The 17,166-nt window shown below is 39.1% G+C and overlaps 1 protein-coding gene across 4 annotated transcripts in view; it reads right to left on the bottom strand.

Annotated features, from left to right (window-relative positions):
- Positions 1-17,166, bottom strand: part of kiaa1549la (KIAA1549-like a) — a 293,945-nt gene that overhangs the window by 128,221 nt on the left and 148,558 nt on the right. For 3 of the 4 annotated variants that reach the window (XM_061969804.2, XM_061969805.2, XM_061969806.2), the window contains exons 8-9: positions 10,797-10,856; positions 3,885-4,045 (exon numbers count right to left, since the gene is read on the bottom strand). In XM_061969804.2, coding sequence (XP_061825788.2) covers positions 3,885-4,045; positions 10,797-10,856 — 221 coding nt within the window. The remainder of the gene's footprint in view (positions 1-3,884; positions 4,046-10,796; positions 10,857-17,166) is intronic. The other variant, XM_061969808.2, reaches the window with a different exon arrangement.

Below are 17,166 nucleotides of genomic sequence, written 5' to 3'. Positions count from 1 at the left end.
TGAAACAGTGTAGGTCTGACTTGGTAGGATATGTACAGCGAGCAGTGAACATAGTGAGTTCAGAAAGCATAAGAACAAGAATATACATTTGATTATTTACAATTGATTATTTACATGTTGGGAGTGCATTCCATATTGATGTGGCATAGAAGGAGAATGAGTTTAGAGGTACGCATGAGCTATTAACATTCACAGGTTTGTTGCTATACAACGGCGGTCAGCAACCCGCGGCTCCTTTGTGCCGCCCTAGTGGCTCCCTGGAGCATTTTTAAAAAAGGATTGGAAATGTAAAAATAAATATTTTTTTTTTGTTTTAGTATGTTTTTTGTTTGAGGACAAACATGACACAAACCTTCCCAATTGTTAGAAAGCCCACTGTTTAATATGTTTGTGTGTATGCTTCACTAATTTATTTATTTTCATTTAGCCTTTATTTAACCAGGTAAAATCCCATTGAGATCAGAGATCTCTTTTCCAAGGGAGACCTGGCCAAGAGGGCAGCAGCAAGGTTACATTAAAAAACAGTAAACAACACATAAAACATCACATTTACAACATAAAAACTTGCTCACATGACACATGTGCATACAGACAAGGTAGACTGCAGTCCTTTCACAGAAGCTTTAAACTAAATCAATGTAACAAGGGTTTGAAGTTTAATATTCGATTGTAGGTTATTCCAAGCAATCGGTGCTGAAAACCTAAATGCTTTCTTGCCCAGTTCAGTTCTTACTTTGGGGACGACAAATTGCAGAACATTATTTGAACGAAGAGTGTGACTTCCTTGTTTCTTTGTTAAAAGACAAGACAGATAAGCTGGAGTGATACCCAGAATGGTTTTGTAGATGAACACATACCAATGATTGAGGCGTCGAGCACATAAAGACGTCCAGTTAACCATTGAGTATAACACACAATGGTGAGTAAGGGGAGCGCAGTTGGTGATGAATCTCAGTGCCCCGTGGTACACACTATCCAGCTTGTGGAGACAACCAGCAGTAGCATTCATGTACAACACATCTCCATAGTCAATAACAGGTAAAAAGGTTGTTTCCACCAATTTCTGTTTCACAGTAAAAGAAAAGCAAGACTTGTTTCTATAATAAAATCCCAGTAAAAGTTTCAGTTTTTTTACAACATACTGAATGTGCTCCTTAAAACTCAAGTGGTCATCAATTAAAAATCCTAAATATTTAAAAGGAGATACTAACATAATTTGTTGCCCATTTCTTGTTAAAATGTTCTCACACAGTGCTGATTTTACAGAGATCTTACAAATAGTCTCACCAAATGAGACTATTTGGTGAACATCGTTTTGTCCTACTAATTTCGGCAGTTCTTGAACTCACCCTAGTGTGGACTCTGACGCAACAGTTTGTTTACATGTAAAATCTTCCACTCCTTCTTTGTCTCATTTTGTCCACCAAACGTTTCATACTGTGCGTGAATGCACAAAGGTGCGCTTTGTTGATATTATTGACTTGTTGGGAGTGCTAATCAGGCATATTGGGTCAGTGCATGTTAATCAATACTAACATGCTATTTAGGCTAGCTGTATGTACATGTTGCATCATTATGCCTCATGTGTAGGTATATTTGAGCTCATTTAATATCCTTTACTTTTATCCTCTTTGTATATAATTTATATTTGCATGCCTCATGACACATTATCTGTATGTAATATTGGCTGCATTGCTGATAGTTGTCTGTGCGCCATCTTGTTCCAGACCACAGCAAAAATTACCCAGCTTGCCAAAGATAGTAATAAATCCATTAGAAGAAGACAGCCTGCCGTTTCCTTTAACTTGGACACACACATCTATACCTTTGGCCATTAAACACCAGTAATTTCCAGGAGTTATCTCATCTTCTGGGCAAACTCTGATTTACTAATGGTTTCTAATGTTGTAAAAATGTGTGGAATAAATATACAATTTCAACATTTCTGTCAACAAAGATTTGTTTCAGTCTGCGACACATAGTCATTTTGATAGTAGGCTATTATAGCTAATATAGACACTTATGTCATATGTTGCCTTCATTATAACACTTATATACGGCTTTTCATTTTTTGCGGCTCCAGACAGATTTGTTTTTTGTATTTTTGGTCCAATATGGCTCTTTCAACGTTTTGGGTTGCCGACCCCTGCTATAAAAGTATGGCCTAGTAAATAAGTCAAACAGTGAGGATGCTCCATTAAAAGACCAACATTGCCTTTTTTGCATGGGAAAAATGTCCAATGACAACTAGATTTGAATGTTGAAGAATGTGACAAGAACTGTGACCCGGTTGGCAATTTCATTGGTCCGATGTGACGGGGGTAATTTATTGGCAGCATATGAAGCTTGTGAACCCGAAAAAATCCACAAATTAGCATCAGAATTGTATTAAGCGCAGTAATAAAAGTGTGGTAAAAAAGACTTAAAAGACTTAAAAAGTTGCAAGAATATTTTTGAATTTAAAAAGAGTTACAAAAAGAGACAACTGGCATTATATCAAACTGATTTTTGATTTTTATTGGACGTGTCATTGTGAAAATGCTTAAACCAAAATTTAAAAAGTATGTTGGAGTTTGGGTGTTGGTGCAGGGAACAGTGATAAAGTCATCTAAAATAATTAGAGATGTCCGATAATATCATCAGTCCAATATTATCGGCCGATAAATGCTTTAAAATGTAATGTCGGAAATTATCGGTATCGGTTTCAAAATTATCGGTATCTGTTTCAAAAAGTAAATTTAATGACTTTTTAAAACGCCGCTGTGTACACGGACGTCGGGAGAAGTACAGAGCGCCAATAAACCTTAAAGGCACTGCCTTTGCGTGCCGGCCCAGTCACATAAGATCTACGGCTTTTCACACACACAAGTGAATGCAATGCATACCTGCTCAACAGCCATACAGGTCACACTGAGGGTGGCCGTATAAACAACTTTAACACTGTTACAAATATGTGCAGGACTGTGAACCCACACCAAACAAGAATGACAAACACATTTCGGTAGAACATCCGCACCGTAAAACAACATAAACACAACAGAACAAATACCCAGAAACCCCTTGCAGCACTAACTCTTCCAGGACGCTACAATATACCCCCCGCTACCCCCTAACCCCTACCCCCCCCCCTAAAAATAAAAAAATGTTTTTTGTTTTTTTATTAAATCAACATAAAAAACACAATATATACATTATATATCAATATAGATCAATACAATCTGCAGGGTTTCAGTCCGTAAGCACACATGATTGTATTTCTTTATGAAAAAAAAAAAAATTAAATAAATGGGGTTTTTTTGTTGGGTTTTTTTTTGTCCCCCCGGTCCGTGGGACAAATTTTCAAGCGTTGCCCGGTCGCAGATACAAAAAGGTTGGGGACCACTAGTTTAATGCATCAAGCGGGGCATCACAACAAAATTAGGCATAATAATGTGTTAATTCCACGACTGTATATATCGGTATCGGTTGATATCGTAATTCGTAATTAAGAGTTGGACAATATTGGAATATCAGATATCGGCAAAAAAGCCATTATCGGACATCTCTAAAAATAATTTGTGTTAAAAAAGGGGGCAAATAAATTTAAGAATGTTATTCTTCCATCTGTTCCTTTCTGATCATGGAAATGTATAAGAAACAAAAAACAATGAAAGTATGAACTGTACGTGGCTTGTATTTATGCATTTTCATGAAAGGAATAAAATAAATGATGATGATGATGATGATGATGAAATCAGAGGCAATATGGAACCGGGTTTCGGTAACCATATCAGGTTTGAAGACATTATTAACTAACAAGATTTTGAAAGCTTAAGTCCACTAAACTCCGGAGATATTATCTTAGCATAGTGTGCATTCGTGCAAACAATATGCATCCCACCGACCTGTACGGTGAAGGCCCCCACTGAAGTTGCGCGCCTGGATCGCAAAGTTTGAGAACCCTGCCTGCCAGCCACATGGAAGAGCTCAGCTAAGCGCTGCTCCATCAAATTGGCAAAGCTCTGGTAGTTGGCCTCCAGGGAAGACCTGTCCACGTCCTGGATCACTGTGTGCAGAAGCATGAGGAGACAGAGGGCGGATTTAGCGGAAAAATACTATGTAGCAGGCATAGAAGTATACAGGTGCACAGAAGAAGTCAAATCAATTGAGAAAGAGAATCAACAAAAGGGAGAATGGGATCAGTTAATGGCGCATGGATCACACACTATCAGTCGTTATTCTGGACACACACACAAAGAAGCAATCTATCATTGAGCAAACATAAATTAACCGCAGATGCTTCAATCTTGCCACGGAGTACATCTCCTACCACAGACAAGCAAGAACTGTGACAGACATTTCAGCATCATTGACACTGGCCCATGATGTGATGTGAAGCCCTTTCTCTCTCTCGGCCCAACCTGTGAATTATACATCAATAGTTGTTTTTTTTTCCACACAAACAGTGCAGCTGGAGACGAGTGTGAGTCAGCACGCTAGTGAGCCCTGGGGTGAGTTGGGGAGGGTTGTTTGGACAAATCACTTTTGTATACTCTCTTGTTTGCTTATGATGAGCAGCTTTGCATTTGAATTGCGTGCTGTGATGGCATGAACTCCGTTTAAGCCAGATATTGTGCTTGAACGTGTATGTGATAATGCCACAATGATGGCTCAGTTGCAGAATTCTTGTTGGTGGTGTTAATTGGGAAGAGTGGCCGTGCCAGCAACCTGAGGGTTCCCGGTTCGATCCCCACCTTCTACCAACCTCGTCGTGTCCGTTGTGTCCTTGAGCAAGACACTTCACCCTTGCTCAACTCAGTTGACAGTAACAAGTCGTTGTCGCAATTGTTGGATATGACTTTAAACTAGAGATGTCCGAATATGCTTTAAAATGTAATATCGGAAATTATCGGTATGGTTTTTTTTATTATCGGTATCGGTTTTTTTTTGTTGTTGTTTTTTTTTTAATTAAATCAACATAAAAACACAAAATACACTTACAATTAGTGCACCAACCCAAAAAACCTTCCTCCCCCATTCACACTCATTCACACTCATTCACACAAAAGGGTTGTTTCTTTCTGTTATTAATAGTCTGGTTCCTACATTATATATCAATATATATCAATACAGTCTGCAAGGGATACAGTCCGTAAGCACACATGATTGTGCGTGCTGCTGGTCCACTAATAGTACTAACCTTTAACAGTTAATTTGACTCATTTTCATTAATTACTAGTTTCTATGTAACTTTTTATATTGTTTTACTTTCTTTTTTATTCAAGAAAATGTTTTTAATTTATTTATCTTATTTTATTTAATACATTTTTTTAAAAAGGACCTTATTTTCACCATACCTGGTTGTCCAAATTAGGCATAATAATGTGTTAAATCCACGACTGTATATATCGGTATCGGTTGATATCGGTATCGGTAATTAAGAGTTGGACAATATCGGAATATCGGATATCAGCAAAAAAGCCATTATCGGACATCCCTACTTTAAACCATAACCAACCATGCATCAAAAATGTTTTTTTTTTGTTTTTTTGCCTTATTTGTATTTGACTTTATTAAATGTATTTATATTATCATTTAGTGCAGCCGGGCCGGAGCAGGATGGGATAGAAAGAGAAAAAAAAGAAGACAGAGGGGGAAATTGTGGGGACAAGAGGGGTATTAGACAGAGAGACAAAAACAACAACAGCAAACAACAACAACAACAACAACAACAATAGAGCAACATCAGCAAATACGACATGTACAAATATTATGGTAAAAGTAATAGCAAATAAGCAGTTAGCAAAAATAAAAAATAATACAGAAAAGACAATGAGCATTATTACACTACAAATGGAGCAATACAAATACCAATAGAAATAGCGCTATTGATAATGAACAATGCCAATACTTTACCTTTATTATCAACAATACAGTTGTTCAAATGCAACAATACATATACGTAATGATAACTTGAGATACGAAAGAATGCAGAAAAATGGAGGGGGAGAAAGAGAAGCAACCTACATTAACCTTGTAGATTGTTATAGTAACAATAGGTTAAGCTTTGTCCGTGTGCCATGTGTTATGCCCAGTTTACCCTAGGGCAACAACGTTACTATATGTTTGATGAAACGTGATTATGTGCATGAGTGTAAGTATGCATATGTACTTGTATATCTACAGAATGTGTACTGTATATGTGTTTGTACAGTGAATGTATATATAACTCTTGTCTCAAAGTAGGTGTACTGTCACAACCTGTCACATCACACCGTGACTTATTTGGAGTTTTTTGTTGTGTTCCCGTGTGTAGTGTTTTAGTTCTTGTCTTGCGCTCCTATTTTGGTGGCTTTTTCTCTTTTTTTGGTATTTTCCTGTAGCAGTTTCATGTCTTCCTTTGAGCGATATTTACCGCGTCTACTTTGTTTTAGCAATCAAGAATATTTCAGTTGTTTTTATCCTTCTTTGTGGGGACATGTTTGGGTGTACACTGCTCCACAGTAAGTCTTTGCTGTCGTCCAGCATTCTGTTTTTGTTTACTTTGTAGCCAGTTCAGTTTTAGTTTCGTTCTGCATAGCCTTCCCTAAGCTGCAATGTATTTTCTTAGGGGCACTTACCTTTTGTTTATTTTTTGTTTAAGCATTAGACATCTTTTTACCTGCACACTGCCTTCCGCTTTTTCCGACATCTACAAAGCAATTAGCTACCTGCTGCCACCTACTGATATGGAAGAGTACTACACGGTTACTCTGCCGAGCTCTAGACAGCACCGACACTCAACAACAACACATCATTTGCAGACTGTAATTACTGGTTTGCAAAAATGTTTACCCCAAATAGGTGAAATTAGATAATCTCCCACGGCACACCAGACTGTATCTCACGGCACACTAGTGTGTGCAAGAAGAACGCACCGTCACAATGATATTTCACCTGCTGGTGTTGGCTGGCTAACCCTAAAAATTCTTCAACATACCTATAACATATACAAATGGTTAATCACCTGCACAATCTGAACAGTTTGACGGTATTTGATGCCCTATTCATCATCAAAAATTCTGACACCCACAACTGCCCACGAAGCAGCCAAAATAGTATTGGCATTCAGCAATACGCTTGGTGATAAAGACATCACTGATAGCTCAATTATTCTAAAATGGAACAGGGTGTACCCCGCCTTCCGCCCAATTGTAGCTGAGATAGGCTCCAGCGCCTCCCGTGACCCCGAAGGGAATAAGCGGTAGAAAATGGATGGATGGAACAAATACAAGATAGCACTAGATCTAAAGCAATGCAAGCTCTCACCTGAGGGGTTAGGATGATTTTAAGAAAAGGTGATCAGCCCAGAAATGAAAATGTATCTAATGACCCGGTGCATTCATATTGTCTTCATGGCATACAAACCATAAAGAAAAGAGAATACAAAGTTCGATAAAGCGATCGAAAGCGGTCAATAAAATACGGATTGCGTTACTCCCGATATCACGTTTTATAGAAATCCGTTTTTTTTACCATATTCTTTTCGGGAAAAAGTTATGCGCTGTAGTTCGGCTGCCTAAACCTGCTTGGTGGATAGTGACCCCACGTGACGTGACGTAAATGGTGCATTGTGCTTCCACCTCACAGAATGGAGCGGGCACTATCTACTCGTAGGTTTGGACGTCACTGGGTCGACATTGTGTTACCTTTATTTAGTTTTCTTTTAGGAGACTGTCATTAAGATTTACTCTGTAAGTGTTACTACCTGGTCGCATGTCTGCAAAGGTCGTGTCTACCAGGATGCAAAGGATGGCAGGAAGCAGCTTGCAGATAAAAATGCTCGTTTAATTCCAGTACGAGGCACAAAAACATACAGGGAATTAGCCTAGTGTGGCGCTAACTGGAACTGAAAGCAATGAAGACGTGTAGCTGTTGTGTAGCGTAAACCAACACAGGACATGACCGAATATGCGATAATTTGTTGACTCTGGCGGGGAAAAAAAGCCAAAATTTGGGATTCAAGGCACGTTGCGTTATATACATATACATATATACATATATATATATATATATATATATATATATATATATATATATATATATATATATATGTATATATGTATATATATATATATATATATATATATATATATATATATATATATATATATATATATATACAAACCCTGTATCCATATGAGTTGGGAAATTGTGTTGGATGTAAATATAAACGGAATACAATGATTTGCAAATCATTTTCAACCCATATTCAGTTGAATATGCTACAAAGACAACATATTTGATGTTCAAACTGATAAACATTTTTTTTGTGCAAATAATCATTAACTTTAGAATTTGATGCCAGCAACACGTGACAAAGAAGTTGGGAAAGGTGGCAATAAATACTGATAAAGTTGAGGAATGCTCATCAAACACTTATTTGGAACATCCCACAGGTGAACAGGCAAATTGGGAACAGGTAGGTGCCATGATTGGGTATAGAAGTAGATTCCATGAAATGCTCAGTCATTCACAAACAAGGATGGGGCGAGGGTCACCACTTTGTCAACAAATGCGTGAGCAAATTGTTGAACAGTTTAAGAAAAGCCTTTCTCAACCAGCTATTGCAAGGAATTTAGGGATTTCACCATCTACGGTCCGTAATATCAACAAAGGGTTCAGAGAATCTGGAGAAATCACTGCACGTAAGCAGCTAAGCCCGTGACCTTCGATCCCTCAGGCTGTACTGCATCAACAAGCGACATCAATGTGTAAAGGGTATCACCACATGGGCTCAGGAACACTTCAGAAACCCACTGTCAGTAACTACAGTATGTCGCTACATCTGTAAGTGCAAGTTCAAACTCTCCTATGCAAGGCAAAAACCGTTTATAAACAACACCCAGAAACACCGTCGGCTTCGCTGGGCCTGAGCTCATCTAAGATGGACTGATACAAAGTGGAAAAATGTTCTGTGGTCTGACGACTCCACATTTCAAATTGTTTTTGGAAACTGTGGACGTCGTGTCCTCCGGACCAAAGAGGAAAAGAACCATCTGGATTGTTATAGGCGCAAAATTGAAAAGCCAGCATCTGTGATGGTATGGGGGTGTATTAGTGCCCAAGACATGGGTAACTTACACATCTGTGAAGGCGCCATTAATGCTGAAAGGTACATACAGGTTTTGGAGCAACATATGTTGCCATCCAAGCAACGTTACCATGGACGCCCCTGCTTATTTCAGCAAGACAATGTCAAGCCACGTGTTACATCAATGTGGCTTCATAGTAAAAGAGTGTGGTTACTAGACTGGCCTGCCTGTAGTCCAGACCTGTCTCCCATTGAAAATGTGTGGCGCATTATGAAGCCTAAAATACCACAATGGAGAACCCCGGACTGTTGAACAACTTAAGCTGTACATCAAGCAAGAATGGGAAAGAATTCCACCTGAGAAGCTTAAAAAATGTGTCTCCTCAGTTCCCAAACGTTTACTGAGTGTTGTTAAAAGGAAAGGCCATGTAAGGCAGTGGTGAACATGCCCTTTCCCAACTACTTTGGCACGTGTTGCAGCCATGAAAGTTAATTATTATTTGCAAAAAAAAATAAAGTTTATGAGTTTGAACATCAAATATCTTGTCTTTGTAGTGCATTCAATTCAATATGGGTTGAAAAGGATTTGCAAATCATTGTATTCTGTTTATATTTACATCTAACACAATTTCCCAACTCATATGGATACGGGGTTTGTGTATATATTTATATATAATACATTTTCGAATGAATCGCGATTCCTATTTGTAATAATTCCTAACAAAAAAATCTAGAATCTGTCTGATCCAGCCACTTTAATAAATGTTTGGGTATAATTTTATCAATCAAAACCAGTTTTCTTTTAGGAATATAGACATGTATCAGAGCTGTTTATTTTATGGAGGAATGTAGTTAATAATAGAACTGGCACCCAATGTTATTTAATAGGCTCGGGATCTTTCTGTGTGGAGTTTGCATGTTCTCCCCGTGACTGCGTGGGTTCCCTCCGGGTACTCCGGCTTCCTCCCACCTCCAAAGACATGCACCTGGGGATAAGTTGATTGGCAACACTAAATTGGCCCTAGTGTGTGAATGTGAGTGTGAATGTTGTCTGTCTATCTGTGTTGGCCCTGCGATGTGGTGGCGACTTGTCCAGGGTGTACCCCGCCTTCCGCCCGATTGTAGCTGAGATAGGCTCCAGCGCCCCCCGCGACCCCAAAAGGAATAAGCGGTAGAAAATGGATGGATGGATGGATGATTTTAAATCGAGAATAGTTTTGAACCGATAATTGATTCTGAATCGAATCGTTACCCCCAAGAATCAAATCGAATTGAATCGTGTGGTGCCCAAAGATTCACAGCCCTTATTATATAACGTTGCATTGTATTGGGCCGCGTTGTATGGCACTGTGAGTGTACTTTGTTTCAATAAACCAAGTGCCAACGGCCTTGGACAATGGGTGTAATGGTGTAGTTTTATAGGTAAAAGTTTATCATGCAGAGGTTTGACTTACATCTGTAATTTGTTTTATATTACAATTTAGACAATGGAACGTTTATTACCGACATTTTATGACTACATAATAATGTTCCCATTTGTAATATTTGTACACTACTATACAATATGTTCACAAACACATGGTTCCAATGAGTTCTGTGCTAGGAAGAACGTGACAGAACCAAACCCAACCATTTCCCAACACACACAATCAATACATCAAAAGAGGGGGAGTGCACAACAGGAGAAAATGGAGAAAAAATCCATGTCATGCATTGAACTATAATAAAGCTTTTTTTTTTTTACCTGTTATAACCCAGTAGTTCCTGGTCGCTGTGGAAGTGTTCAGATTGTGGTATTCGAGGGCTGGAGTGGGAAGAAAAAACTGATTATTTAAGGTTTAGTTCATGCAATAGTTGAAAACACTAAAATAACAAAAACAACATATTTCATTTAACTGTGTGGCATGCAGGCCAAAGCTTTACTCAAATATTTAAATGTTTTACAAATTCAAATCTATAAATGACAATATTCTTGGAAGTTTAAGTCTGTATTAAATATCTCTACATAATCCAAACAAAAAATCAGAGTGACAGAAGGAAGTTTATTTGTTTTCCTGAACATGTTTGTTTTGCTTTTTTGTTTTATTACAGAGTAAGGTTAGGGGCAAAAGTTTTCTCCTTGAAAACATAAACTTTGAAATGTAATTATTAAGTTGATTTAGAATTTTGAAAAATATGTGTACTGTGAATATGGCTGACTTACTACTGGTAATGCGAACCATACTCCTGACTGAATGGGTCGTAGCAACGAACCCTGGTCCCTGTACTCCTGGAGCACCGCCCACAGGATACTGTGAGGGACACGATCAAATGAGAATGTGGCCTGGTTGAGTAAACTCCCATGCGCCCTCTAGTACTTTAGCGAGGGTATAAAGCTGGTCCCAAAACCGCAATGTGCCTCCTGAATCCGAGGCTTGATTAAGGGCCAGACTCTCCTCTCCAGCACTCTGGAATAGACTTTCCCCGGGAGGCTGAGGAGTGTGATCCCTCTATAATTGGAACAAATCCTATTGGTTCCCCTTTTTAAAAAGGTGGACCACCACCCCGGTCTGCTAAAACAGAGGTACCGCCCCAGACTTCCACGTTATGTTGAAGAGACGTGTCAGCCACGATAGACCTACAACATCCAGAGCCTTGAGGTATTCGGGGCAAATCTTGTCTTCTCCTGGGGCCTTGTCACTGTTCACAGTGGATGTTGGACTCTGGCAGGGCTGCCCTTGTTCATTATCTTTATGGACAGAATTTCTAAGCGCAGTCATGGTGTTTCCAGTTTGGTGGCCAGAGGATGACATATCTGCTTTTTGCAGATGATGTGGTCCTGTTGGTTTCACCAGGCTGGGACCTTCAGCATTCACTGGGGTGATGTGCAGCCGAGTGTGAAGCTGCTGGGATGAGGATCAGCACTTCCAAATCTGAGGCCATGTTTCTCAGTCAGAAAAGGGTGGACTGCACCCCCAGGGTTGGGAGTAAAGTTCTGCCTAAAGTGGGGGAGTATAAGTATCTTGGGGACTTGTTCACGAGTGAGGGAAGAATGGAACGCGAGATTGACAGATGGATCGGGTCAGTGTCTGTGGTGATGCAGTCACTGCACCAGTCTGTTGTGGTGAAGAAGGGAGCTAAGCCAGAAGGCGAAGCTCTCGATTAACCGGTCAGTCTACGTTTCTACCCTCACCTATGGTCACGAGCTTCGGGTAAAGAAAAGAAAAGGTCGCAAGTACAAGCGCCAGAAAATAGTTTCCTTTGCAGGATGTCTAGGATCACTCTCGAAGATAGGGTGAGGAGCTCACTCATCCGGGCGAGGCTCAGAATAGAGTCGCTGCTCAATCACGTCGAGAAGAGCCAGCTTAGGTGGCTCGGGCATCTACTACAGATGCCTTCTGGACGCTTCCCAGGTGAGGTGTATCGGACATCACCAGCCGGGAGGACACGGCTATGTCTCATAGCTGGCCTGGGAACGCCTGTGTCCCCCCGGTGGAACGAGAGGAGGTAGGCAGGGACAGGGACGTCTGGGCATCTCTGCTTGGACTTCTGCCCCTGCGACCCAGACTCCGATAAGCGGTGGAAAATGAATGAAAAGATGGATGGATGGGTGGATGGATGGATGGTGTATTCACAATTCACATTTTTGTTAAATATAATTATGATTTACTCTGGTAATTTCTGGAAGAAACTATTTTAGTTTTTCACTTTCATACGTTTTGATATTTTTGTGATGCTCAGGTCGCATGACAGCGATAAGTGGTCGTGTTCCCAAGATGCAGAAAACAGCAATAGGCAACTTTCAAAACAAAACAGAGTGCTGCTGGGAATTGCACCGAAGCATTGTGGAAGCTACACAAGACAAAACAAAACTGAACTATCTACAAAATTAAATTTTGCTGCTAAATTAAATTAGCTCAGTGGCCTTGTGGTTGGAGTGTCCGCCCTGAGATTGGTAGGTCATGAGTTCAAACCCCGGCCGAGTCATACCAAAGACTATAAAAATGGGACCCATTACCTCCCTGCTTGGCACTCAGCATCAAGGGTTGGAATTGGGGGTTAAATCACCAAAATGATTTCCGAGCGCGGCCACCCCTGCTGCTCACTGCTCCCCTCACCTCCCAGGGGGTGGAACAAGGGGATGGGTCAAATGCAGAGGATAATTACACCACACCTAGCGTGTGTGTGACTATCAGTGCATACTTTAACTTTAACTTTAAAATGTGGCGCGGAAAAACAGCATCCACAAACGACACGTGGCAATCGTGAGATGACACACTCAACTTAAATAGGCCTAATTGATGACACAAAACAGGTGCGGGGAACAGCGCTCGAAGGCAGGTGTCAAGCCGCTGAAGGGAAACACAAAAATGGAAGTACCGCCAAAATAAAAGCACAGGGCCACTAAAGCATTTAAACACAGGAAAACACTAACAAACCTAAAATAGGCACGATCTTGTGTACAGACGTGACAATTTGAGCTTCTGCTATTTTATTGAAATATTTTTATAGTTCCATTTCTTTACCTTTTCCGATTTTACTTGTTCACATTTTTTTCAGTTACAGACTTATGGTGGACTTTTCGTTCAATGTGGTGCATTAAGGACGCCTAAATGTAAGGAAGATCAATGAAATAAAACAACAAAAACATGCAAAAACTGTGGGTTTTCTGACAGTATATTATTTCAAACATATGAAATAATTGTGGCCGTGGTCCAGTGGTTGTTGACCTCTGGTGTGACCTACATAAAGTGTTGATTTGAATTGTTTTAGTTACTTTTAATTCATAAAAGTATGTCCCTACATCCACATTTTGCCAATATGTCATGATTCTACACCAATCTCAGTTGATGGCATGCCGCCCACGCTTTGAAAGAAAAAATATATGAACCTGAAAAAGAAGGATCGGAAACTGAACTATTAAAAAACTAAAATAGTCTGTGAAAAAAGAGCTCAAATATCTGAATATATGAAAAAATATATGGAAATATAAAAGGATCTATTTTAATAAGTTAAAGTACCAATGATTGTCACACACACACACTATGTGTGGCGAAATTATTCTCTGCATTTGACCCATCTCCCTGATCACCCCCTTGGAGGCGAGAGGAGCAGTGAGCAGCAGCAGTGGCCGCACCCGGGAATCATTTTTGGTGATTTAACCCCCAATTCCAACCCTTGATGCTGAGTGCCAAGCAGGGAGGAAATGGGTCACATTTTTATAGTCTTTTGTATGACTCGGCCGGGGTTTGAACTCACAATCTACCGATCTCGGGGGGACACTCTAACCACTAGGCCACTGAGTAGGTGAAAGGGTCTATTTAAAAAACCTAACCAAAAGTAGTCAAAGTTATATTCATCCTGGGAAAAAAAGAAGATAACGTGCTGTTATTTTCATTTTGATTACATTGATGTATTTTTCAAAATTCAACATCAAAACTGTATTTTTTCAGTTTCAATGTTTAAAGCACAATACGTTTGGACCTCATTTATAGCTCCATAGTTTGTTGCTCACTTTTTGTCTCTCCCACGGCATTCAGAAAAATGACATGCACATGTGTCATGGCAAATTATGCAAATTTGGCAATTTCGTCATCTACTTAAAGTAACATTGAATTTTAGGGGGTTAGCATTATGCTCATATTGCTTCATTATCATCTGCAAGTTTTATATTCATTATATACTTAATAAAAGTACACGGCCAAATAAGACGAGCTGTACATGTGAAGGGGATGTTTGGGCCTGTATGTTGTCGAGAGAATGCACAAACATACACTGATCTAATCCTTCCAAGCTAAAATTAGCTCATTCAAGGGGCACAAACAGCAGACTGCCTCTGGCATGATACGGATGATAGAAGCTGGGCAGCTGTTTGCCCTTTTAAAACTCGGAGATGGCATTAGGGGCTGGGCTGTGGACAACAGATCAAGTGGGGGGAAACAGACTTTGACTTATGTTTTATAGTATATACTATTTGAGCTATGTTCTGGTCCTCAGTATACAGTCACAGGTCACATACTGTATAAAAGAATAGATCATTAACATAACAATACAAATGTACAGTATGTATATTATTGTGGTTGTAGTGTATTGGCATTGTTGCAAAACAGTACTGTTCTAACAAATTTCAAAAGCCTATCCTGTCCGTACAAATGACATATATATATATATATATTCGAGGAGTCAGTTTCATCCCTACAAACCTGTTTCGCAGGTTTCCCTGCTCTTCAGGGGATTTTTGAAGAGCAGGGAAACCTGCGAAACAGGCTTGTAGGGATGAAATAGCCTCTGTATTTTTTCCTGACCTAATAAATATTCCGCTCTGCCCTGGTATTGAGCACTATATAACAGATAAACCACAGAAACTTCGACTATGTGTATATATGTATGTATATATGTGTATATATGTGTGTATATATATATATATATATATATATATATATATATATATATATATATATATATATATATATATAAATATATATAATTGAGCACTGCATAACGGATAAACCACAGAAACTTTGACTATGTGTGGATATATATATATATATATATATATATATATATATATATATATATATATATATATACAGCTACCATGCAACACCGTGACACTTGTGCTTGATTTTGATATGGATAACCATCCATCTATTTTCTACCGCTTGTCCCTTTCCGGGGTCGTGGTGGGGCCGGAGCCTATTCCAGCTGCATTCGGGCGGAAGGCAGGGATGGGCGGTATACAGGTATTACGAGTTAGACCTGTATAATTTAGAAAGAGATATGTATTTGAGACAATACCGCAATACCAGTGTGCACAATCCTTAATGTAATGACACGGAAGTCTCTCTGCTCATTGTTGTCTGCGCTGGGTGCTGTGTCCCTCCTCCTCCACGCACATCATCTGAAATGGTGTTTTGCTGCAGTGGCAATAGTGTCAGCTGCCACATAGCATCCTGCAGTAGACAGCTTGGTGTTCCTGTCCTAAATTTTTTAGGGAACAAGGCTCTCCTAAAATGTTGAGCTAAAAAAACACATATGATAAAGGTGAACTATTTTCAAGTTGCTACTGATGTTTGAAATGTCCTCCTAAACCCGGGACTTAATTTTATATTTTGTTCTTTCTTTTGTTTTTATTTGTTTTGTTTTGTTGTTGTTTTAAAGAAAATTGAACATTATCATTTAGAATAGAATAGAATGGAATAGAATAGAATAGAAAGTACTTTATTGATCCCTGGGGGAAATTCAGCACCACAATAAACAATAACTGTAGTAGCTATTTACTAATATATATATATATATATATATATACTGTATATATGTAGGGGTGTAAAAATAATCGGTACAAATCAATAACCGATTTTAACTTTAGAGATATGAATACATCGTTTGGCAAGTCGCTGGGTCTATCTATATATAGTATGGATCGGCCGATAGATGTCCGGTTGAAAAGTCATGAATCGGTTGCTTGTAGATCTACGATAAAATATGGCCGCTCTAATGCTGCGAGACTTCTGTGATGACGTAATACGAGAGTATCATTCTCGTTTGCGACTGATGACACAGCAACATGTCAGACAGCACCGAAAGAGTTTAAAAACAACGAACCCCCGAATATTAAATCTTAAGTGTGGTTAACGTTTGGATTTAAAAAAAAAAGAATGGTCCTTTGGATAAAAGTGGCATTGAGACACTCAAGCCGATGATGGGGGAGCTAGTGATGCTAATGCTAGCAGACCTACCAACTGATTTGAAAGACTTTCAGCCCCAACTTAGCCACTAGTATCAGTTTCTAATTGGGTCGGACATCCTGGACCGTGAAGATTCTGAACTAATCAAAGTGCTTCCGGTATTTTTTTCCCAGCTGATTGTCGTAATTTTGGCACGCTGTCACATTCGGTTCTGTTGCCGCTGCATACACGCAACAAATCAGCTTTGAATAATTACAAATAAGAAGCAACACCACACAAAAGTTTGTAACACAATAATTAATCCTCAAAAGTTTCAAGTGAACGCCACTTAAAGGGGAACTGCACTTTTTTTGGAATGTTGCCTATCGTTTAAAATCATTATGAAAGACTTGAAGAGAGTTATATATATATTTTTAATGCATATATATATATATATATATATATATA

Source organism: Nerophis lumbriciformis, linkage group LG10 (genome assembly GCF_033978685.3).
Source record: "Nerophis lumbriciformis linkage group LG10, RoL_Nlum_v2.1, whole genome shotgun sequence".
NCBI classification, from domain to species: domain Eukaryota; kingdom Metazoa; phylum Chordata; class Actinopteri; order Syngnathiformes; family Syngnathidae; genus Nerophis; species Nerophis lumbriciformis.
Note: the sequence above shows the minus strand (reverse complement) of the source record. Positions and strands in the feature narration are given on the sequence as shown.